General features: G+C 34.8%; 1 protein-coding gene across 3 annotated transcripts in view; it reads right to left on the bottom strand.

The window, feature by feature from the left end:
- Positions 1–24,942, bottom strand: part of LOC115445520 (integrin alpha-PS2-like) — a gene marked incomplete at its 5' end in the record, with an annotated part of 65,381 nt that overhangs the window by 32,221 nt on the left and 8,218 nt on the right. For all 3 annotated transcript variants that reach the window (XM_037439555.1, XM_037439554.1, XM_037439553.1), the window contains 1 exon segment: positions 12,641–12,738. In XM_037439555.1, coding sequence (XP_037295452.1) covers positions 12,641–12,738 — 98 coding nt within the window.

Raw genomic sequence — 24,942 nt, 5'->3', positions numbered from 1 at the left:
TCGCATCCTTGTACTAACGGCCGGTTTACACGGGGACAGTTGTCATGCGAGTGTAATTTTAACTTTGAACCATCATTTAAATCAGGCTACAGTAATTATTTTAGGCTGCAATTATAATTGTTTTTGTTTTTATGCTTAAAAGGAATCTCTGTTGAGCATAATATTGTTTTAATTTATTTATAAAATTGTCATAAAAAATATTTTTTAAATGTATAACTAAATCGCATGATTCTAATTTATAAATAGGGAATAGAGATATAGCGATTAGTATCCGTAGGCATAGACAATACGCTACAAACCTACAAGAAAGAAATAGATACTGGCTGCATAAACTTTATACAGTTCCTTATCTATTTTTTTTTTTTGATCTCGAATTCCATTCCTATCGAAACTACATTCGATTTTCGAAATAAAGTAGCTTAACCATTAGCAATTTTTCGCACCTCGGGCTATCGGCAGCCGTTATTTATGGTCGAAATAAACAAACAGCGCATAAACAAGAGCACGTGAATACAGCGCATTCCACTTAAAATATCGTGTACACTCGGCTTATCCCGCAAACGAATGATTGCATAGGTTGTTGAACCTGTTGGTAGCAAATTGTTTTCGGGTATGCTGATATAATAATTGCAACCGTTTATATCATACATGACATATACATAGAGAAGTGCGTATTGAATAAGTCAATTACAGTAAGTATGTTTCTTGCGCCGCGCTGTCAATATCAAATAGTTCCTTAATGCTATTTACCGATTCGAAATAAAAAACATTAATACTTGACCAATTGGACGTAGATATAGTCAAAGGGTCCAACCCACAGTAAAAGCCGAAAATGAGCCGAGTATGCCAAATCAGTGTTTTGTCTATAAGGTCTATATTTTCCATTAGTATAATCATCTTAGTCAAAATATGTTAATTTGAACTTTTTATTAACAAAATATAAAATAGAATATCAATGAGCAAAAATACGATTTAAATCTAGACTATTTCAAAAGTGTCATTTTGTGGGCTGGATCGTTTTTGCGTATCTACGTCCAATTGACCCTAAGATATCACCACACTGTCGTATTCTCCCCTTCCACTTGTCATACCTCAATGTAGAGTCAGGATTATAAACCATTTTTCACACGTTCTAGAAAGAATTTGACAGTTTTTCAACCAGCCGCCTGATTGATTCAAACAACTCAAAGATCCAATAAAACAAAACCAAATCCAACAAAATTGTCACACGTCCAAAGGATTCAATATCGATCAATTTCTATTAACAAACTCATACACAAGCCGTCACTTGAATTAAGAATCGAACCCAATCAATATCTCCCGCCACTAAACTAAAGGCAGTGTACACACAAAACAACAATTACCAACACCGGTGACAAGCATATATACACATAACGCGTGTCTGTCCGTACGTCACGCGTTGTAAATCAAACAACAATGGCTCTCAGAGCGCGACGCACAAACTAAATACATTTGTTTGACATATTTCACAATTTATCTTCGGAAATACACGATCAACGGTACCGAGAATTAGTTTTAAAATATTTGTTATGGGTTCATATGGCATTATAACAATGAGCAGGGTATTTTGTACCCGACGGGGCAGCGGCCGTACATCTACATATTATAAAACAAGTCACCTTTTCTGTCTGTCTGTATGTTATCGACTTTCTCAAAATCTACTGAACAGATTTTTATGAAATTTGGTATGGAGATAGTTTAAGACCCTAGGAAGGTTATAGGCTGCTTTTAAAAATAAATAACAGGACTCTTATCCCGGAAAACTCCTTCACGCGGGCGAATCCGCGAGCAAAAGCTAGTTGGTGAAATCCTTGACTTATTCTGATAAGTTGTGTCAGGGTTAGCTAGTCGGCATTCAAAATAAAAGACCGCAGTGAGTAGAGGTCCATAGCATGCTTTGGCAAACTTACCGGTATATTGTGAATATTCATTACTAATGTGTCGAGTTTTTCTTTTCATATTCACCCTTCGCCACTAACTGGCCAGCATATTATTAACAACCGTTGAGAGACGCAACGTCATCTGTTAGATGTCATTATACATATTTTATATTGGCCGTGCCATTACAATGACGATAACTAACGTACAAATCATAATTACCACGATTGTTCAATTTATATGCACCGCGAAGTACGCAGAAATTAAGAATAATATAAGCAAAATAAGTGACCATTTCTGCTGCCAATTTTTCCTTTTTTATTATCAACAATACTTTTAATTAAATCTATCAACAGTTACATTTAAAAATCCTCAAATAATACTATAAAACTTTATTAACATAATATGCATTTACCGCCATCTATTATTAAGAACAATAAACTAAAGTGGTTGTACGTAAGTGTAAATTCGAAATTCGAATACAAAAGATCATAAACCGCGAAATTGCTGTCGAATTGCAGACTGTATAACGCTATGGCCCTATTGAGGGTTGGCAGGGCCATTGAAATGTCTAGAAGTGGGGACAAATTGGCGGTTGTCATGGCAACACATCCATTGACGGTAGTTTGAAAAAGCTGTTAGGGTTTTATTGTAAATAGCTGCAGTTTACTTCGCATGTAAAAATTACATAAAAATATACGACTCAGTCACAATATAGAGCCCGAAAATATAGAGGTGTTAAAAATACGAATTAAAAAGTTAAAAGTAAGTATATTTTACTATTCAAATGCACGAAAAAAATACTCCTTAGGGTTTTGAACGTACCATGTATTTGTATGTGTTGATCGTTTGCTCAGTTCTTTACTTCTAACGTTGGCAGACCAGTTATTTATTATTTATGAACAGATTTTGATATTTTTTTTATGAAATAAGTCCACTATAAGCTACTCTACCTTGTTTTTAGGTTACAATACAGTCCCTCCTATAACTTTTTACCACATTCTAGACTGCTTTAAACTCAGGCTAGCGTTCATTTCATAATTCAATTGTAAAAATCTAGTATTTACTCTTGGCGCTTAGATAATGCCTCTGGCTAGACAATTGGTTATTTATTAACAGCTCGCATCGCCTGGCCGATGGTCTCTACAATGCAATATTACTATGGTATAAAGCCTATGGGTTGTGTGGTCCGAAAACAGAGGAGACAGCGACAACAGTATAAATGATGAGCCAAGATATAGCCATTGAAATAAAAGAAAAATACAAATTTTATAGCGATTCTATATCATAATCTCTTCCGACGTTTTGAAGACTTTGCAGCCTTCATGGTCACGGGAGTCTCGCTCGTATGTACAAGACCGCGATAAAATACGGAAAATAGTTTTATTTCACCGAAAATTCGCGTAAACATAAAAAAATCATTAAGACATCACCAGTTGTTACAGCAACGGATCGATAACGATCGATAATGTGTACGGTCGCTCGGCCGGATATAAAATATATCCTACCACCAGCACCAAACAACCTCAAACAACTACCAAACTTTACATTGAACATTATTAACGACCGGGAAAGTTAACACCCCGGAGTTAATATCAAAGAAATACCAAATCTCCAGTCACTCGTCACTTCCACCGCATAATAAACAGGAAACGCGCATCTCTTGCGCTATTTATAATATCGACGGTGTTCGCAGGAAACCATCGCGTACGTACCCGACTGGCTCTAGTGAGTTACTGCTTATCCTGAGAACAATACCCTTTATAGGTTCATATGCTAAGATATATATAATAATAATAATAATATAATATTATCAGCCCTATATATATATACTTGCCTACTGCTGAGCACGGGCCCCCTGTACTACTGAGAGAGATTAGGCCTTAGTCTACCACGCTGGCCTAGTGCGGATTGGTAGACTTCACACACCTTCGAGATTCTTATAGAGAACTTCTCAGATGTGCAGGTTTCCTCACGATGTTTTCCTTCACCGTTAAAGCGAACGATAAATTCACAAAGAACATGATTTTTAGAAAAGTCAGGTTGGAATTTGAACCTGCGAACATTCGTCTTGGCAGTTCGTTCCACACCCAACTAGGCTATCGCCGCTTTTTTTAAGATATATAGCACTGACAAAATACGAGCTGAAACAATGAACGGTAAGTGTTAATATATACCGATGATGAATATCATCATAAATCGAAATCAAATAGCACGTCTAGACGTATGGGTACAATTCATTGTCAACTTTAGTGTTGCTATATTGAAGTGATTTACTAAATTCTTTAAGTAGTATATAGGACACGATTATAGCATTTTTTGTATTAAAACTAATATAAATAAATTGAAGCGGTGATAACCTAGGGTGTGGAACGGACCTTCAAGCGAATGTCCACAGGTTCAAAACCCAAAGGCACACATCTCTGATTTTTCTAAAATTATGTGTGTATTCTTTGTGAATTATCGCTTGCTTTAACAGTAAAGGAAAACATTGTAAAGAAACCTACATACTCCAGTAGTTCTCCATAGGCATTTTGAGGGTGTGTGAAGTCTACCAATCCGCACTAGGCCAGCGTGGTAGACTAAGGCCTAATTCCTCCCAGTAGTAAAGGAGTCCCGTGCCCAGCAGTGGGACAGTGTAGTACAGGACTAATATTATTACTATCATATTATATCCAAAAAGGTGTTCGTTAATGATAAATTCAAATTTTACTTTAAAAGAACAAGAATCATTAAAAGCAATTACGATGATCGACAAATCTAAGTTTCCTCCGACAAATCTAAAAGATATCATTCAGTTAATGTCGATACATTCTAATAAACAGTAAAACCAATTAAACGAATTAATAAACAGTTAAATCATTAATACAACCGGTTCTGCGTGAGTCGGGACTCAAACCCGCACTCGCATGATACCGGAAGACTAACTTCAAGGGGTCCTACTCTTAAAGATAGCATGGAATTCGTTCCGAGGCAATACCATTTTTAAATACATTATAAGACGAATTGCAGCACTAATTGTCCTTTTAATTGAATGAATTTAGATGTATCAATTCCGATGGATTATCATTCCCACAACAAGCCTAAAAACATTTATCTCATCGAACCTATATATCCTACCAGCAAAATTTACAAAATTGTCTTAAAATTAGTCTACATTAAATTGACTCACGAAGGCCGTAGTTTATCCTACTAATATCATAAATGCGAAAGTTTGTCAGGATGTATATATGTTTGTTCCTTTTTCACGGAAAAACTATTGAACGGATTTGAATAAAACCTTACAGTAATATTAGTTATATATCAGAATAACTGATAGGCTACAATTTATAATGATTTTGTGTAATTTGGTTATAATATAACATTCAAGTATATAATAATATAATATAATATCAGCCCTGTATTATATACTTGCCCACTGCTGAGCACGGGCCTCCTCTACTACTGAGAGGGATTAGGCCTTAGTCCACCACGCTGGCCTAGTGTGGATTGGTAGACTTCACACACCTTCGAAATTCCTATAGAAAACTTTCTCGGATGTGCAGGTTTCCTCACGATGTTTTCCTTCACCGTTAAAGCGAACGATAAATTCACAAAGAATACACACATGATTTTTCAGAAAAGTCAGAGGTGTGTGCTCTTGGGATTTGAACCTTCGGACATTCGTCTCGGCAGTCCGTTCCACACCCAACTAGGCTATCGTCGCTTTTTTTCGCTTTCTACATTCAAGTAAGTCGGAAAAAAAATATTCCGGAAAACAACTTCACGCGGGCGAAGTCGCGAGCAAAAACTAGTAATTTATAAATGTTAGCCGAAAATGGGCTCGTACTATAATTATTTATGCAACGAATTCATAGTAACATCCCTGAGTGCAGCGACTATCAGATCTCTATCAAATGGATTTAAGCGAACCGCCTCACCAATATTAACAAACAATTCCTAACCATACTCCATTACCACAAAGTTAAAAATACTATAGCAAGAACCATGACTATCCCCAAGATGTTGATGCGATAGCAACCTATCGATACAGCTTGAGAGCATGAATCGTGCAGTGATTACTCCGCGTTATAATAAGTACTAACAATTAAATTAATGGTAGGAATAAAAGTGTGAACGACAACTTTTTGATTTTATCTGATTGGGACTAGAATGTGAATGCGGATGAGTGGGCAAGTTGATGACTTCTATAGGAAAAGGGTTAAGACTCGAAATATTTCGTATATATCTACAATATATAGTAACCCCCTTATTCATAGATGTTTTTTATCTAATGATAGAGCAAAGCTGTGATAACAAGTATGATTTTCAGTGCTGACGGCATGGCAGCCTTCGCAGTGCGTAGACATAGGGCCGTTGTGATTGGCTAATATTGTTGTATCTCAATATTAGCCAATCACAACAGCCCTCTCAGTGCCGTTGGGCACTGAGAAACAGACTTGTTATCACAGCATTACTCCGTCCTTAGATAAAAAACGTCGATGAATAAGGGGATAAGTGTTTTCGCTGGGAAAACTATACCGCAAACATAGGGGAGTGTAGGCGACGCGAATACTTTTTAGTGAAATATAGTTTTGTTTTTAATTATTTAAATTCCGATACCTCGATGAAATGTTTTTTTTGTACTTACTTGTCATTTGAGAGTTTTTCAATGTCGTGTGTGAATAAATATTTTTCTTATAACGCCTTTTTAATCTTGACTGGTTGATCACTGACTCATCGTCAACAATAAACAACATAGAGATTAACTATTTGCTTGTTTTTTAGCCAACTTCCACTTTTCGCTGTGAATAAATTCTTTATCTAGAATCATTTTTCGTAATTTTAAAAAAAAAGTTTATCGGAGGCACTCGATTCGGATCAAAATCAGTCCAAAAATCTCTTTAGAAGTGTGAAACACTTCGTTGTTACCTTACACATTTCTTCCATTGAAAGTGGTATCAAAACTCAAATTTAACAATAAACACTAATCATTCTGATATTGAATACGCTAACAACATAAAAATATTGATCCTCTACCAAACATCAAAAGCAACAATAAGAAAGGGCCTAAAAACTCCACGGCTAATTGTAAAATAATGAATGGACATTAATGAAGCGCGGACTAAAAACGCCTTTAACAATATGTTAATAGTTTCATTTGGGATTCCTCACACACGTCTCAAACCCATTAAATATCTTCACATTCCGATACGCCTTATGAATGAAACTATAAAAAACAATTTCACATGGAAAAAAATGTTTTTAGCACTAATCGACAAAATGAGTTTAACGAAATGAATTAATATCATAGAAGTCGTAAATTAAATCTAAGATTAATTTCTAGTGTCGTGTAAATATCAATTTAGAATTAGAGGGAATTTTAAGCTGACCCGAAAATAACATAAATATTTGTCTCGAAGAGAAGATCGAATTTTGAACTGTTACTGATATATGCAGGGCAACAGTCGCATTAATCTCTTCTTAAAGAGTTTAGCTTTACAATATACTGAACCCAACCATCTCCACCCGTTTTGCCTTGCCTCTAAATCTCCCAAGCTTTTAGGCTCAGTGCGCGTGCGTGACTAATTCCAGATTATTCTTTACATTTATACGATAATGGGAACGTAAGTACCGTGATATTAACGGTGGAATTCTGGTGATTTAGAACATCTCAGGTTTCGAGACCGTGGGCTGATTTAATTTAAAGAACAAAGGTTATGTGGATATATTTTGAAGTTAAGGAAAAAAGGCCCTGAATTAGTGGATGTTTGTTTTATCTTTTATGTATTTTTAGCTAATTCGGTTATGAATAAATTACTTCAAATATATTAAAAACCCGTTGATTTTATGATTCTAACCTAATTTCCATGCATTTTTCACATTTCCCTGTCCCCAGAAATTCAATAACCAAACAGGATAACCGGCCGATATAAATTACTCAACGCGCGAGTTTCACAACAAAGTATAATATAAAAAACGGCAATAATATATATCGTACAAAGGCATTCGCGTCCAAATTTGTCGCGCGCGGCCGACAACCACACGACGCCATATTAGGTGCGCACGCGCAAGAACCGAGCATTCGCTCTGACAAATAAGCGGACAATTTGTTACCTTTAAAGTGACTGTACAGTGTGTTCAAATTAATTTGTCAATAAAAATATGTTTACTATTGAATCTATTAATATGAATCAAAAGTTTTTTTTACTGAATTAAAGCATTTTGGTATTTTTTGTAAAGTTTAGATTTGATGTGATTTTTATAATATTAATATCCGTTTATGGTTAACATATTTTCTGTTGAAAAAGAATGTAATAATATATAAAAAAAAAATACGCGATAGACCAAAATAATAGTGTCAACAGCAAATAAACTCGAAAAACCGTAATAGCAATGTTGTCTTGCTTATCCATCTTAAACCACGCAAGATTTTCGCCCTTATAACAACCCCCCACTGTTGCCACCTACCATTTCTTCTAAGGAAACTAATACCCACTGATAAAAAGGCCTGGCTTTTTTTATATCTTTGAATACACAAGTTCTTGCGATGTCCATGGTCACATCCCTTAGAATAAAGTAAACAATACCAAATAAAACTTACTCAGAAACTATCGAGATATCGGGAAATCAATCAGAGGCTTAGCCGCTTTCGGAATGTATGCAGATGTACATAGATTACATAAAACAAGATCAGATAGGCTGTTATGCCGTTTGATTTACTTCTACAGCATTTTAATCGTAGACACTAAAAGGGAGCTAGAAGAGTAAAGGAGGGACAAAAAACTTGCATGTATTGAGATTACGGATAATTTATTGTAATTGAAGGGTTTTAATGGTTTAAATTTTTGAAGGATATTTTTATTAATTTATAATATAGGCAGTTTGGTGTAAGAGCCTTGAAAAAAATGACAACTATTTCCACTTAGTGTGGACTTATACAAGTAAAAGAGCAAACTATGTTTTGCGATAAATAATCAAATGTTACGTTCGAAATATTATGGAAGCTTTGGGATAAAGAAAAATAGCCTCAAATTTTACATTTGTGTTTAGAGACTTCGAATAACCAAAAAAAAAAAATATACAAACTCATTGTTACCTAATTAGGCAGTAATATTTGCGCAAAAAATGTAAAATATCTTTATTACTGGATAGTTTATTGATATCGTGTTGCATGTTTATATCCTCAAGTTCAATTTTACTGTACAATTTATCCGGTTTACTTAATTCAGAATATTTGTTTTAGCAAATTAAAATCGAAAGCCATCTAAAACAGTTATATTTTTAACGTTCCGAATACTTCATTCAAGCCATTAATCTATTTTACATACAGCGATTATCTACATCAAATACTCTATTGATATTTAAAGATCGCTGCGGCTGTATGTCATGTATTCCTTCGCTAGAAAGCAGATCAAGTATAACAAAGTGTGACATCTACGCGATTAATCTCTGATATGCATCGGACAGCACACAGCGCACGCACTTCGCCGTGACGAGTCGATATCTCGGCATTTATCTCGGCGAATATATTTGCAATTATAATACTTGTAAAGTAAATATGCGTGTTACTTGTATGATAATGTGGTTTTAATTTTAATAATAAATTAGTGATTCCTTTTTCTAATACAAATTCATACATAATTTCTCAAACACAAATCCCAAAATGAAGTTATATTTTGTTGTAAGATAATTTAATTATTCAGTTTGTAACAGTAACGTAACGAAATATATTAGTAATTAAATCTACAGACCTAATAAATACTTTTTTCTTTAAAAAACCTATTAGATACTTTTATTTTAATATGAATTATGGAGAAAGAGGAGAAATTCTGCTTAGTGAATTGGTCGCAGTGGCGAAAGTTGAAATGTTTCAAAAGATAATCCGATGCAAAAAAATTAAAACAAACATAAATAAACCTAAAAGGAAAGCCGGTAGGAATTGGGTTATATGGACGCTTCTTCACTGACTGGTCGTCAACTCTGTGATATTTTTATAATCTATGACAAAAGTAACAAATGAATAAGAGCAAAAAGTGAACGCACCACGTTTATCGACAGACAGGGGCGACGAATAATTATAAATAAATAATTTATTTTTAGACGTCTTCAATGTAAGACGGCTTTTTATTGAGTGGCAACTCAAACGTACGGCTGGCAAAACAAATTAAAAAAAAAACATTTATCTCTCTGAATTGATTGAATTCTTTTATATAATATTTAAAAAACCGGGACAAATTTAATTCAAGCAATTAAGAAGCTTGTCTTTTTTCACATTTTTAATTCTTTTATTGCTAACAAACATAGGATAAAATTCTAATTAAACACCTATTTATAATCTTAATCTAAACATAGAGAGATAGTCATTATGTACTTCACATTAACAGCACGAAGATAATATCAATAATATCATCCCCCATCTATGGTATGACATAAATATTTCAAGACAATTTTATTGTCTATTAGCGTCGAAGGCATTTATCGATACAGCCTATACAGCCTTATAAATTCCACTCGTGTCCTCGTCTCAACAAATGGAACAAAATGCCTAAACAAATTGCGCCGACAGCCATGAGAGAGTCCGCTTTTTGCACTAATTCGGCATACCGAAATAAAAATTCCGACTCCATAAGTAGAAATGGCAAAAACTGTCTCATTTCAGAGCGGCGAGTTCTTCGAAGGCGGCCGACTTAACGTGTGCCGTGTCGAAAAACTAAAATGCGAAAATGAAACGATAATATTTTGTTAATAAAAACTTGAAGGCGTGGAATAATTTTTATTCAATTTCACTGCGTGGATAAATGATGATTCCTTTGTTTTTTACAGAATGTAATTAAAATATAATGATTTGTTTTTTATTTTTATTATATTCCTATACGTGTATACCTACTTTAATTTAATGCACGTTGAAATATATTAATTATCTAGAATAATAATGTTTTGGATAAGTAAAGTTTTATGTGGTAAAATTGTACCATTAAAATTTACAATTCCTATTAAGTATTATTTTTAAAGGCTACATTTAAAATACATATTATTATCTGCGTATAAAATAGATTTCCTTTTTTTCATTAAGTATATAACAAATATTAATATAATAATGTCAGTCAAGAGTTTTTAAAAAACTCCTTAGACATATACAAAGAATCATCGCCGCTGTGATGTCCCACGTATCGGAAATTAAATAATTTCGTACCGTTTAAAATTGTCCACTAATTACGCAATTGCTTCACGCTTTTATCGCAGAACAATAATTACAACTCAATGGCTCGTAAGCGTTTATTGTAAGCCACTTATGGAAAGAGACACAAAATGTTATGGTCCATGATTTTGTAGCTCAAACATAGAGGTTTTCTACTTATTTAATTTTATTCAATTACTTAGTTCGTTGAAAATATGAATGTAATAATTAATTGGCTGATTCATTTTGAGTCATTAATTCATATTAAGTTTTTAGTCATTTCCACAGCAATCCTAATTTGACTAGATTTATCTCTAAACCCATACCTGAGTTGCCTGGAATTTATGACTTGTTTAACTCGCGTTCTGTCACATATTTATAATAATATAATCTTCTCAACGCTCGGTTATCCAGTTGCACCTCTATCTACCCCTACATGCCTATAGGCTTGAGCTTATGTCACTAACGCTATCAATCTATTAGCCTTATAACAAAGACAACCTTTATGCTCTGTTTGTCAAAGGTGATCCACAGCCCGCCCTGATTTCTTTTCATATAGACAGTTTTTATGTCCGTCTGTCCACAGCCATAAAGGCGACCTCGTGACCTAACGACGTCCCAACCCCATCGGAAGGGCCTTGGGCCGTGCCCCAAATGTCCAAGTTTAATATGGGGTCTAAAATTAACGATTGTTTGTATCCGCTGTTCGCTTGATTGAGTTATTCTTTAAGATTCGTTATGGACTGTTGATTATATCAGGGTTAGTTTGGGGTGGTTGTTTATTTTTCCACGTTGTTGAATAAATAAATATACCCCACAATCAATATTATATCAAGGCTTGCCGTGGCGTAATTACGCGAGATTTTTGCTAAAACGATGTTTCAAATGTGACTTGTATCTATTTTGTAATTAAAATTGTGGTACTTTTACTTCATCTAAAAATTATAAAACGCGGTATCAAATCCCCTCCAAAAAGTCAAAACATGGCAGTGAAAAATAAGTCTATAAATTATCAAATCATCCCTCGATATTGAAATGTGAAAAATTCTATTTAACCAAAGGTTATTTTACCACCACGTATCCGAAACAATCTGAACTTTGCAATGAAAAAAATGGTTTTACATCACACGAATAGCACCATTAAACCCATAATAGAGATACAGCAATGACACTAGGAATGGGTGGAGCAGGAAGGGTGCGCCTCGCTCTCGTAAACTTTATAGGCCACAGGGCCTCGTGAGGTCACCGGCAAATGGCAAGAGGTAAACTAGGCCTTGGAAATGCAAAAAAATTGACCTATATAGGAATATTGGATCTTAGATATCCCTAGGAATCACTTATAAATGGATTAAATGAGTATAATTTATCTGTTATTTGATTTTGATGCTTCTGGTCAGGGTTTAAATTCTGAACTACTGAAAGATTTAGTTTTGGTATTTTCATATACGTTATTACTTCGTGCAAAACAAATATTGTCTTACGGCTCCAAATTATTTTCTATATGATCCTTATACAAATAAAGTAAGCTGAGCACATCTATCTGATCAATATATAAAAATAATAAATTAGTAAGAAACTTACGACAATGGGCCCGTTCCTCCCGGTGCTGGTGAGAGTAGCGCCGAACCACTGGTGGGACTTCTCTTCGATCTGACGACCTTGCTTATCCACCAGATTCACTGTAAAGAACATACTCATTAGCATTGCATTGCAAAGAAGAACATTATCTCAATTACTGCTAACTTAAGAATATAATCTCGACGTTTGCTGAGGTGGTTTGGATTTTGCAGAATGAACTTAGATTATATCAAATAGATAATTTATAAATAATTTAGTCAAGTTAGATAACCTGCAAGGATCTCGAATTTGCAGAAAAAGGCTAAATTCAACATGACTTTATACGAAATTCAGCATTTTCCTTTTTTTAATTACTTTTAATTATATCAGTCACAGCTTCCAAAATATTGAAATCTTTCTCATAATTAAAAAAAACATTCATTCACCGCAAAGCAAGTATTAACCGCTGTAATGACGTAAGTAATGAATACTTTCACTATTATATTAATTGCTTGTGTCAAAATTAAGTTCTTGTGATCACGTTTGGCATACGCCGCGTTCGGCCGTCAGATAAACACGCCGGACTAATTGACTCCATTGTAACACGACTTTAGCTCGGCTAATTTAAGTTTATAGTAAAAATATTCTTTTTTATTTTTAATGTGTAGTTTGACATAAAATAAGCGGTATAAGCATATCGTGTCCAAGGTTGTAATAGGTAAAAGTGTCGCTATACCTAATATAAATTCCGATTCCTGGAAAATTTGAAACAGATTAAGACCCCGAAAATATTACAATGCTTAATACTGTCCATAGACACTGCTAGATTTGACAAACTAGATGATGATAAAGCACTACAATCGTCTACTTAAGAACTGTTTTATAAACCATACCTTTGAGTAGAATATTAAGTAAACATTTAAGGTAATGAACTATGTAATAAAACTTGAGCTGTTATTTAAGCGCCTGTTGTCAGCTGAGTCGACGCAGTTTAATAAACAAAACTCAGCTCTCAATAACCATATACTTTGACTTTAGATATAATTTGAGATGTTCCTATCTGTTTATTAAATACCGATGATATTAAAATGCTGACTGTAACTTGACAGCATCTCAACTGATATCGTATTTCAGAGCGATATAAGTAGCATAATACGGTACTTAGACTTTCATACTGCCATATGTATTTTTCTCGTGAGGCAACGGAAACACTGCAATTCATCCGAGCGACGCATACATCATCCATAGTCATTTTTGCCTCTACGTTATTGAATTCTCGGACAAGATAAATGCCGATACGTTCTGTATTAAGTTATAGCGATATGTCTTACCTCGTGTACGTTATGCATCATACAAGAATATAAAATTTAAGTGCTCTTTTGATACTTTAACATTTTTATGGACTATTGGATGAAGAGAAGCTATTTGATGGCCAAGTCAAGTTATTATTTAATTGGAAAAGGACTAATTGGCATAACAGTTGTGTTTTTAGTGAATAAACTGAAATATCATTGAGTGGTGGACGAAGACTTGCTACTTGTTTACTGAACCCCTTCTGACTTATATTTATACAGGAACAATTATAATTAATAGTCGGCCCGTGGTCCGGGCGATTCAAAATTAGACTCTCAATTTTGTTAGAAATTTCTAACAAAATTGTCCATTACTGGGTTCCCTAAAGAGGCTTGACGACAAACATGCATTTTAGTCCAATTAATTTTAAAGACAATTAATTCATTGCCTCATTAATTTCCCGTCAACTTTTAACGTAGAGTAGTCAAAGTGATAAATAGAGCAGACAACGATAATGCCACGTCATAATGACAATAGTAATGAGTTAATGACGGAACCCTCCGGCGCACCCTCCCGCTCCTCCCGAGCCCTCCGAGCCTAATCACTGCGGGCTTAGCCTTTCAGACTGATTGGGTACTGCCGGCGATATAAACGTTGGGTTTATTAGATTAAATAGAGGAAATCAATATGGGACAAGATTTCTGTGTAAGAGCAAAGAATTTTATATTTAATACCAGAAGTTATTTTTTAGTTGTACTGCATGCGCGATACGGCAGCGCTCAGACCTCAGTCCTGGGATAGAATCCCGGGTCGGGCACAGCGATATTTGGATTTTTCTGCTCAGTTTCAGCCCGGAGTCTGGAATTTGTGCCCGATATAGTGATAGGCTCGCCCCCATCACATCATGGGACGAACACACATGGCGAAAGCGGGTGCCCAGGTTTCGCCTCTGCATACCCCTTCCGGGATAAATGCGTGAAGTTGTGTGCAGGTGTTAATTTTAAAAATTAGGATCATTTTAAAAACATCTTTCTTTTTGAAATATTATGTTTTTTGAGGAAAAATGCAATACAAATAGATCTTTATTAAAATTTAAATCATGCTATAACGCACGCACACTCCTACCGAATACACAATATCCAATTTCAAGAGTATCATTGTTTTATTCATCTGTACACAAAGGCCCTGTCATTAGCTACTGCATATCACTCTTTTGTTACCTACTTAAGTTGAGTAATCTCTTGAGTCATTATGAACTGTTCAATATTACTCTCTCTGATTTATGATAATTTAATTGGTGGTTACTTCCTAGGCATTGTCATAAGAAAGTCGATATGAATAAGTACCATTTTTATGTACATTGCTTCAAGTATTGTAGTTATACATTACACACTGGTGGTAGATCTCTCATATGTGAGAGTCCGCGTGGGTAGGTACCACTGCAATGTCTATTTTCACCAAGCAGTGTGTAGTCACTATTGTGTTCCGGTTTGAAGGACATTGTAGCCAGTGTAACTACTGGACATAATGAGACTTAACATCTCACGTCTCAGGACGGCGAGCGCAGTGGAATACCAAACAAAACTTTGTAATTCAAGGTGTTGGATGGTGTTTCTACTGTTTATGGTCGTATTACTTACCATCAGGCGAACGGCAAGCTGGTCTCGTCATTCAAAGCAATAAAAAAAAAACAAGGAAATCCTTTATGATGCAACGAATCTGCTTGTCTTGTCAGGAATAAAAATGGGGTGAAAAGTTATAATTTTAAAGTTGCGTGTTATTTATCAATTTCTAAATCTAATAGGAAGCTATGTCGTTATACGGTGGTGATGAGTTTAATATATATATACGGGATTTTATTTACAGACTACCTCGGTGGCTTATTTGTCTCATAGTCTGTAATAGTGAGGTCTCAGGTTTGACCGCTGGGTCGGGCAGTGATATTGGGTTTTTATGTCAGTATCAGCCTGGAGTCTTGAAAATTTGTGCCTAATATGGCTCGCTCCCTATCATCGGATGGAATACGAATGGGCAAAACTGTGTGCAAAAGTTGAGCCTGTGCATTCCCCTTCGTGGATGAAAATTGTGAGTGTGTTTTTATTTAGTAAAATTTTGTAACTCAATGAAATATGATTGAAGAAACAATTTAGATTACTTTTGTATTTATTTACCTTTTTGACAAAATATGCCCGCCCCATTGTATTGTAAAATTTTGGATAATGTCGGTCGGTGGTAACGTCAATCATCAGACGAGCTACTAGCTCTTCTTATATTCAATGGTAAAAGAATTTGACTCTACCATATATAATAAAGGTTTATCAATTTCTTTTGATACTTCCTCTCAGTAATACTGGGAACATCCAAAAAGCATCCATTAATAACTAAATCTCAACATTCCGCCCATTATTTGTTTTCGGCGTATCTCGCGTCCCAAATAAGTCTTACGATTATAATCTCTGCCGATACCCTTAATAGCTTGCCTTATACGTCGTGATGGTACCACAGGGGGCCAAATTACAGCCTTTAATATTATAGCATGTAAATATTATGTACGGTGTTTATAAAAATCGGTAAGTGTGATCTTAGTGTCCATTATTGGTGCAGGACAAAATTAAAAGAAGTTTTTTGCTTTGATCGAATTTTTAATATCTACTATATTTTATAATGTAATAATATACATTTCACACTACAAATATTTAATATATAGTACATACATAACAGTTACTTATTTTAACATACTTTAATTACCACTTGATAGGGGTTTTGTCAAATAATAAGTAGCTTATGTCTGTTAATTTATAATCCTAATAGATAATTAAAAAGGTAAAATAACATTTCTAGACTTTAATTATATAAAGACGCTCTATAAACTATTATCTATAGCATGATGTAAGATAATTCAAAAGCTAGGAACTGAAAATTAAAGTCAGTAATGCTTTGAAGTAGCTTTTTATTCCATTCCACTATTCCTTTCAAGGTTCGTTCACAAAATGCTCTCTGACTGAACCGTGTGCAAAATATAAAACTATTTCGAATCAAAACACTTCCTTGTATGCTATTTTTATTTTTGATAGAAATATTATTACATGTGTACTTAGAACTCATTTTGAATGCATAAGGTCTAAATTTTAATTAAATATAAACAATGTTTTTCGTAAAGCCATTTACCTAAATATTAAAACAAAACTGTTTCGTCTTATATATAGTTAAGGTAATGATAAATGGTTTTCGTTTAACCGGAAACGGATGCCAATCTCTAAAAAATGACAAGCCGTCAAATTTTGACGTACGATCGGCAATTTACCAACATGAAGACATTATAGTGACACCGGACGATTTTTACTTTTATGGGTGTCGTAATTAACTTGCACGACAGGCCCGCACTCTAATTTGACAGGGAGGTCAACCCCCCGCACTTCAATGGAATTATATCCGCCAACAATGATTTACTTCCTGGTAAATATTTATATTTTGGGTTGATTGATGTTATTATATTTAACTTGATACTTGGAACCAGTATGAATGAAAAGATTGATGAGTGAATGGGGTTTATTTAATATAACGGTACTCTACGTATTGAATGAAGTAGGAAGGGTGTAATTATTTTGAGTTGATTAACTTTTGTTAGAGTATCATAAAATGCGATGAAATATTTTTACACGTACTATTTTAATTTAAAACTTATTCCGCTTACTTGTACATTTAAAAAACCGTTTTGGACTATTGAACGACCCCATACGGAACTAAGACTTCAAACATAAAACATTATTAAAATTTTATAAATTGCAGATTTCCTTACGACATTTTCCTAAACAAAGCAATAACATACATAACTTTTAAAATGAGAATTCCGTATCACACTCAATTCCAGTCCAACTTATAAAAAAACCAAACAAGGACAATGAAACATTTCCTCCATTCACAAATCGCTAATAAATCACTTTTCGATCGATTTCGTGTAGCTAATGACTATTTACTGGACCATCAGTGGACCGTACATGACATGCACTGATGACCTGCGCCATTCTTCGGTACATCGATAGTAACACCCTCAACAATGGAGTCACGCAACATCGACCCGAGTCCGTTCCTTTGCCTACGCGATATAATTTTAGGATCTATTTGCTTGCGGCTTCGCTAACGTAGTCTATACCTAGTCTTGCCATAAATATTGTAATAAAGAAAAAAGAAAATTGTTAACTGCAAATAACATTTATTACTTTTACAGTGTGTCAGTTTAATACATAAATATAAAACAATTAAAAATATAAAAAGCTTATTCGAAGTGGTCTCCATTGGCTGCAATACAGTCCTTTAAACGATGAGGCCAGTTATCAATAGAAGCACGCACTCTTTCCATGGGAAAATTCTTCACTGCCAATCGTATAGATTGTTTTAGGGACTCAAATTATCATGGCGTTTAGAGCAAGCTGTACTCTCTAAAACTGACCACAAATCATAATCCAGCGGATTAAGATCGGGACTAGACGACGGCCAGTCTTCAGCTCTGATGAAGTCCGAAACGTTCGATTCCAACCAAGACTGCGTGGACCGAGCTTTATGACCCGGCGCCGAGTCTTGCTGGAAGGACCATACTTGGTTATTGAACATGGTGATGTTAAGGGGCTTAACTACCTTCTCAAGAATGGTATCTTGATACACTTGTGCCGATGTTTTGATACCTTTTTCACAAAAATATGGCTCAGTCACTCCTTCATAGCTAACACCCCACCAAACCATCACTGAAGTCGGATAATGTCCACGTTGCACTCTGTCGACTAATTGGGAAGCTTCCTTAGAGCTTTGAGCATAAATACGGTCATTTTGTTTGTTAAAATGTTGCTCAATTGTAAAAATTTTCTCATCCGTAAACAAAATTTTTCTGTGACCTCCCTTTGCGTACCGCTTCAGTAGTTGTTTCGATTTTACCACCCTATTCTTCTTTAAATTATCAGTTAAGAAATGGCCAGTGCGTCTCTTATAGGCTGCAAGTCCTAAGTCATCTTTTAAAATACGCGACATGGTTCTAGGTGCTATCTTCATTTCCCGAGATAAAATCTTTTGCTTTCGGACAGGATTTCTTCGAATTCTTTCCCTTACTGCTTTGACCACCTTTTTCGTACGAACACTACGTGGACGGCCAGATCTTTTCTGTCACAAACAGAGGAGGTCTCATTGTACCTATTAATAGCCCGGTACACAAACATTTTACTAATACCAAGTGTATGGAGAGTTTTAAAAATTGCATTTGGCTCCATACCTACTTTGTGTAATGCTATCACAGCGATTCGGTTCTCTTTATCACCCCACACCATTTTAATATCGCAAAATATTTTACAATGTATTGGCGCCAAAATGAGAAAACACAATGAACAATCGTATAAAAATGACAGATTCGAAATTCAAATGTAATATTTTTTTATAATTAAGTGTAACAGTATTTATGGCCAGACTAAGTATATATAAAAATGAATCCCTATTTCCCTTGGTCACGCCATCACGCGTGAACGGCTGGACCGATTTCGCTATTTTTTGTTGTGTTTGTTATTTTCAGGAGAGGGATCTTATGAAATAAAAAATTAAGGATGTGGAGCGGAACGTTAGCAAATTTAAGAAAAGTTAATTTCAGCGATTGACAGAATGCGCGCTGCAAATTCATAGTTAAGACGGGACAACGTCTGTCGGGTCAGCTAGTCTTATATAAAAAATAGAAACTTAGATTGAATATTTCCAGAGTTTAACCTCTATAAACTTATGTCTCTTTTAATTTAATACAAAAGGTTGGGTTTAAATATGAATTCTAATAACTTAGGAGTTAATTTTTAAGATACCATACAAGTTATATGTGAAATAAGTCAATGATTACCTAATTCCATATAAAAGTTACTTCAACTATTTATTTCATATAACTGCAATTTAAATTTATCCGTTTTGAAAGTACTACGAATATTTTTTTAATTGAAAATTATCCTTCATAAATGTTATATCTGACACACAATGATACCAAGTCAAAATTCCCCTCCAAAAATACAATCGATCGCGTGCCGTCTTTTTGTAATAAACCCAAATATACCATTTGCATGATTTTGAAAAGGTTTCGTTAATTAAAACGCATCTGACTTCGAACACGTAAATTATGATTTATTATTAATTATTATAATTAATTTGACGTATCTGGGGTGAACAGCTGGTATTGATTTATATGAAGAAACATAAAAAACACACTTTAAATATATTTACACCTTGCTTATGTACAGTATTTATATATAACCAAGCTATTTTATGACTTCCGCCATTTACAAGAAATATCATATTCGCTTCTTTCGATCTATCTCAAAAATCTATCAAACAGAACAAAGTATTTTTGACAAGCTTACAAATGACTTATTTTGATTGGTTCATGTTCGGAATCGGATTAAAGATTGAGATTGGGATCGTTTGTTGGAAACTACTAAGAAGTTCGAAATATATTGCGCAAGAACTCCCAGAGGCGTTCATACTATCAGCAATATTACAATAGTTCTCACCGCATGTGAGAAACGCGCCGCAAATTCTACAAGCTTCAAAATTTGCATATCGTCTTGCCGTGAATACACGGTAAAATTACTAGCAGAAATCAACTTCAGCAAGTTTTTGCTAATCTAAACCTTGCTTCAAGCTCGTTGCTAGAGTCGAATCGCAAACGTGTCGCAGGCGCACATCAGTCTCAAAGCTATGCATTCCACCTAGATAAGTACTACTGGTTTTTATTTGTAATACCAAGTAGACATATATTTGCACTGTTGTTTTTATTTAACGGATATTGAAGTTAGTGTATTAGCAGCGTAATAGTATTAAAAACCCAATTAGATCTGATCCGTCTATATACTTTTTCTTATGTTTATGCGAATGTTAGCCATTGAAATAAAAATATTCTCCAGAGTTTATCACGGTTTTTTATATTATTATTTTCTCCCGACGTTTCGAAGACTGTAGCCTTCATGGTCACGGGTGGTACTGAGATGTTGGTGATCCGAGAAAGTCAAATTTATAATATCTACCTACATTTTATAATTACACAAAATCCGAAAAAAAGTTTAATTTTAGGCAGTGGACTTCATATATGATCTTATGTTAATCCCATCATCATCATTCAATATCTCATTAATCCATTCTTACTTTTCTGCAAACACAAAGAAAACAAGCCTAACCAAAGTCCAAAATACTCATCTAAACTCTAGCGAAGAAAAACAGCCGAATTGTCTTTCAAAATCAATGGATGTCAAGTAAGCAAACATACGAGATTCTACGTTCGTTCCATTTTTGTTAATATTTACTGTGTAGTTGAACAAAAAATTATTATAACTGGACTCCGAGTTAACACGACCATTTGTTTTTGTTAGATAAAATGGTAAATAGTGTATTTGAAACGATAATAATGAAAATAAAACAAAAAGTGTAGGAAATACAATATAAATATTGATTGATTAGTTCAAAAATGGGAAATTCGAAAATTTTACTACAAAACTTCCGATTAACAGTAATTCTCATGCTTTTTCCTTTGCCTTTGAAGAGAAGGTTTATCAATATGGAATACAATCGTAATTTTAAAGGCGTTTTGAGATTAAACGCGGAATTTTAAAGTCCTCTCCGCTACTCACAAACCTAGCTAGAAAGTCAATAAACAAATATAATATCATCCCTATATTATATACTGTCCCACTGTTGGGCACGGGCCTCGTCTACTACCGAGAGGGAAAAGGTCTTAGTCTATCACGCTCGCCTAGTGCGGATTGATAGACTTCACACACCGTCAAAATTCCTTCAGAGAACTTCTCAGGAATGCTGGTTTCCCCACGATGTTTCCCTCCATCATTAAAGCGATAATTCACAAAGAATGTACACATGATTTTAGAAAAGTCAAAGGTGTGTACCGATAGGTTTTGAACCTACGTACATTCGTCTCGACAGTCCGTTCCACAACCAACTAGACTATGGCCGCCATAAATAAACAAACAAACTTAATGACTTAAAACATGAACGCGACAAACGGTCGCGGCAATATTAAACACTCAATTAAATTACATTCGGAACGATTGGACCAATACAAGGTGGCTATTCCGAACATTCGAAACGATCGAGCGATATTCGAAATCACAGGCGAATGGCGCAATAAGAATTTTAGCTATGTGAAAACTAAAATAAAACGCATTTATCTTTCACCTCGTAAGGTAAAAAATATTACATGGATATATGTAATATTTTTTATCTTACATTCAATGGGAAATAGCTGAATATTGCCCATTTAATTTTTATTCATTTATTCTGAAATAAAACGATATATATGTTAAATTATTGGCTTTAATATTATAACGCACCTGCTATAATTTCACATCTATTTTTAAATAATATTAAAACAAAATATTTTGTCAATTGGAGGATATTAATTTATTTTTGTGTACCTTTATTATAGTACATACCATCTCTAAGTGTCTCTAGCTTCAAACAAAGCGCACAACTACGAATCGAATTTTCGGCATACCCACCCAGGACATCGCGGGCTTGTTTGGCCACCAATTAGCCACAAGTGGCCGTTTAGTTCCCGATGTGACCCAATTGAGAAGGGATTGATGGGAGGTACATTTTAATTTGAATGAACGTTGTTTCAGCCGATTAATTGAAGTATTGCCCAATCGTGACCCGGAAATTTTGATGAGAGCGACGAGTTGACCCGACGCGACCCCTGTGCCTTTATTTCTTTGTTTTTCAAGAACGTTTCAATCCGTGATTTTATAAGTGTACTAAAAATTTTAAGTTCCACAATTTGTTTCTTGTATTAAATTATGACTCAAGAATGAATCCTCATTAAAATGTTCACTTTATTTCTATTATTATATATATTACATATTAGCTTTTGCTCGTGGCTTTGCCTGCGTGACGAAGTTTTCCGGGATTAAAATCCCGCTATATATTTCTCGGAATAGAAAGTAGCTTCTAACCTTCTCAGGGTCTTAAACTATCTCCATACCAAATTTCATAAAAATCCGTTCAGTAGATTTTAAGAAAATCAAAAACATACTAACAGACAGAAAAGGGGACTTTGTTTTATAATATGTATGGATATTATCAAGGAATATTGATTTAATTTAAAATAAATCATTAAGAATGAAACTACTAAAACAAAATTAAGTTTCGCTTATAAACTCTACTTCAGCAGGTTCAATTTAAATCTGGGATACAATAAGACTGCGATAGTTCAGTATTTATGGAATCAGAAACATCTCAACACGACGTCCAGGAGACGCTACAGCGTTTACATTAACTGAAAATTGGCATGAGCACGAACAAATGTGCATAAGTGGCATGTGGTGCGGGTCAACGAACTGCGTTTGCGCATCAAAACGAAATAGCTTCTGGAGAACGAACCAGCCGGCCCCGATACAATTCCGCGCTGTATGGTGACTATGGATTCGTTTTTGCAGATATTTAATGGGTCCCAGTGTCTGTTGAAATAGACTCTATCTCTCAGCATGCGACTTAAGTTATGTCATAATCTTGCAGAAATTCGACTTGAAGATTACTTGTTTCACAGAGAATTAGATCTCTAAAAGAACACATAAATTTCCACATTATGAATACGTAATTTCTAATTACTATTCAAGTTCTTTAAGGTCGGCAGCGAATACACTATTCTTCTGGAATTGCGCGTTTGATATGTAATCACTTAACATCAGGGGCCTTATTCTCTATCCCGCACCTTATTTTGACAGTGCGTAACAAGCACGTAACACAACGCATCATGTTTAAGACTATAGAAATTTGGCTTACAGAATACCATTCCACGCACATTTCTCGAAGATAACATGACACGGCCGCGTTACGCGTTTACACTATCGTACAGAATAAGGTCCCAGATGACTTATTGCACGTCTGTGGCCTTGTATTTAGTGAAAATAAATTAACCCAATAATATCCGTTTTCTTAATTTAAAAATAACTTGGCTTGTCCTACATGGAATGTCCGACAACAACGAGTAAAGCATGGTGTCCGCAGCACATCGGCCCATTGATTCACGCAACATCAACACGAGTTACTAATGTACTGCTAGTTGCCAGTCGCTAGTTGCCACTTTATATCGAACTTCTGCAGATCAACTTACTCTAACGAGAAACAGACTGATTACATGTGTTGATAGATTGTCATATCAATGAACGAAATGAAATCATTTATTCGAATCAGCAAAATGTTAAATATTTTTTAGATTGTCCATTTTTTATTCTGCCATAAATTCGGAAAGCAGTTTGCAGGATTGGTAAGAAAATCTAGTGTTGCTCTTTTCAATAATACAACTACTTGACGAGGTGAGAAAGTTATTCATTGGTATACGACTTCCTAAAATAATAGCAACATGGTACCTTACCCTTACTTTGATTTACAAATCACTGAAAGCATAATTAGACTCGACGTTTTGAAACTAAATTTTGTTTTTCATACCCTATAATGTATATCAGAAATGGTTGTTTTGCAGCCTGTAAATGATAGGTACTTTTTGCCTGGAAAAATGAATGCTAATTCTTTATTTCATTCCCGAAAAAATCCTTAATACAAAGACTCGAGAAATGTTACTTAATTCATAAACACGGCGAATGATCATACCTCTATTGTTACCCAATATTTTGAAGCGTGTCCTACATGCGGTTGACTAGTAACAGAACACCGACGACCTAGCAATCAAAACGCGGCTGACGGACACCTGAACTAACACTGAGAGACGTTAAGAGAACGCAGCAATTGATGCAAAATAAAAATGTCTTTTTTTACGGAAACAACAAAGTGACTCCAATGCACCTGATGGTAAAAGGACTGGGGTCCAATAGAATGTCGACTGACTGATTACCCCTCGGCAGTCGATGCAATTATGCCGGCCTGTTGGAATCGAATATACTCGTACACAGGCTGATTCTGAAAAGCGAGACACTTACGTGGAGCACTATGGCGGGTTTTAACACCTTGTGTACGGTGGTCGCTAACCGGGCAAATGTGAAATATATCCT

This window comes from Manduca sexta, chromosome 17 (genome assembly GCF_014839805.1).
Source record: "Manduca sexta isolate Smith_Timp_Sample1 chromosome 17, JHU_Msex_v1.0, whole genome shotgun sequence".
NCBI classification, from domain to species: Eukaryota; Metazoa; Arthropoda; class Insecta; order Lepidoptera; family Sphingidae; genus Manduca; species Manduca sexta.
The sequence above is the reverse complement of the archived record's forward strand: the minus strand, read 5'-3'. Positions and strand labels throughout refer to the sequence as shown.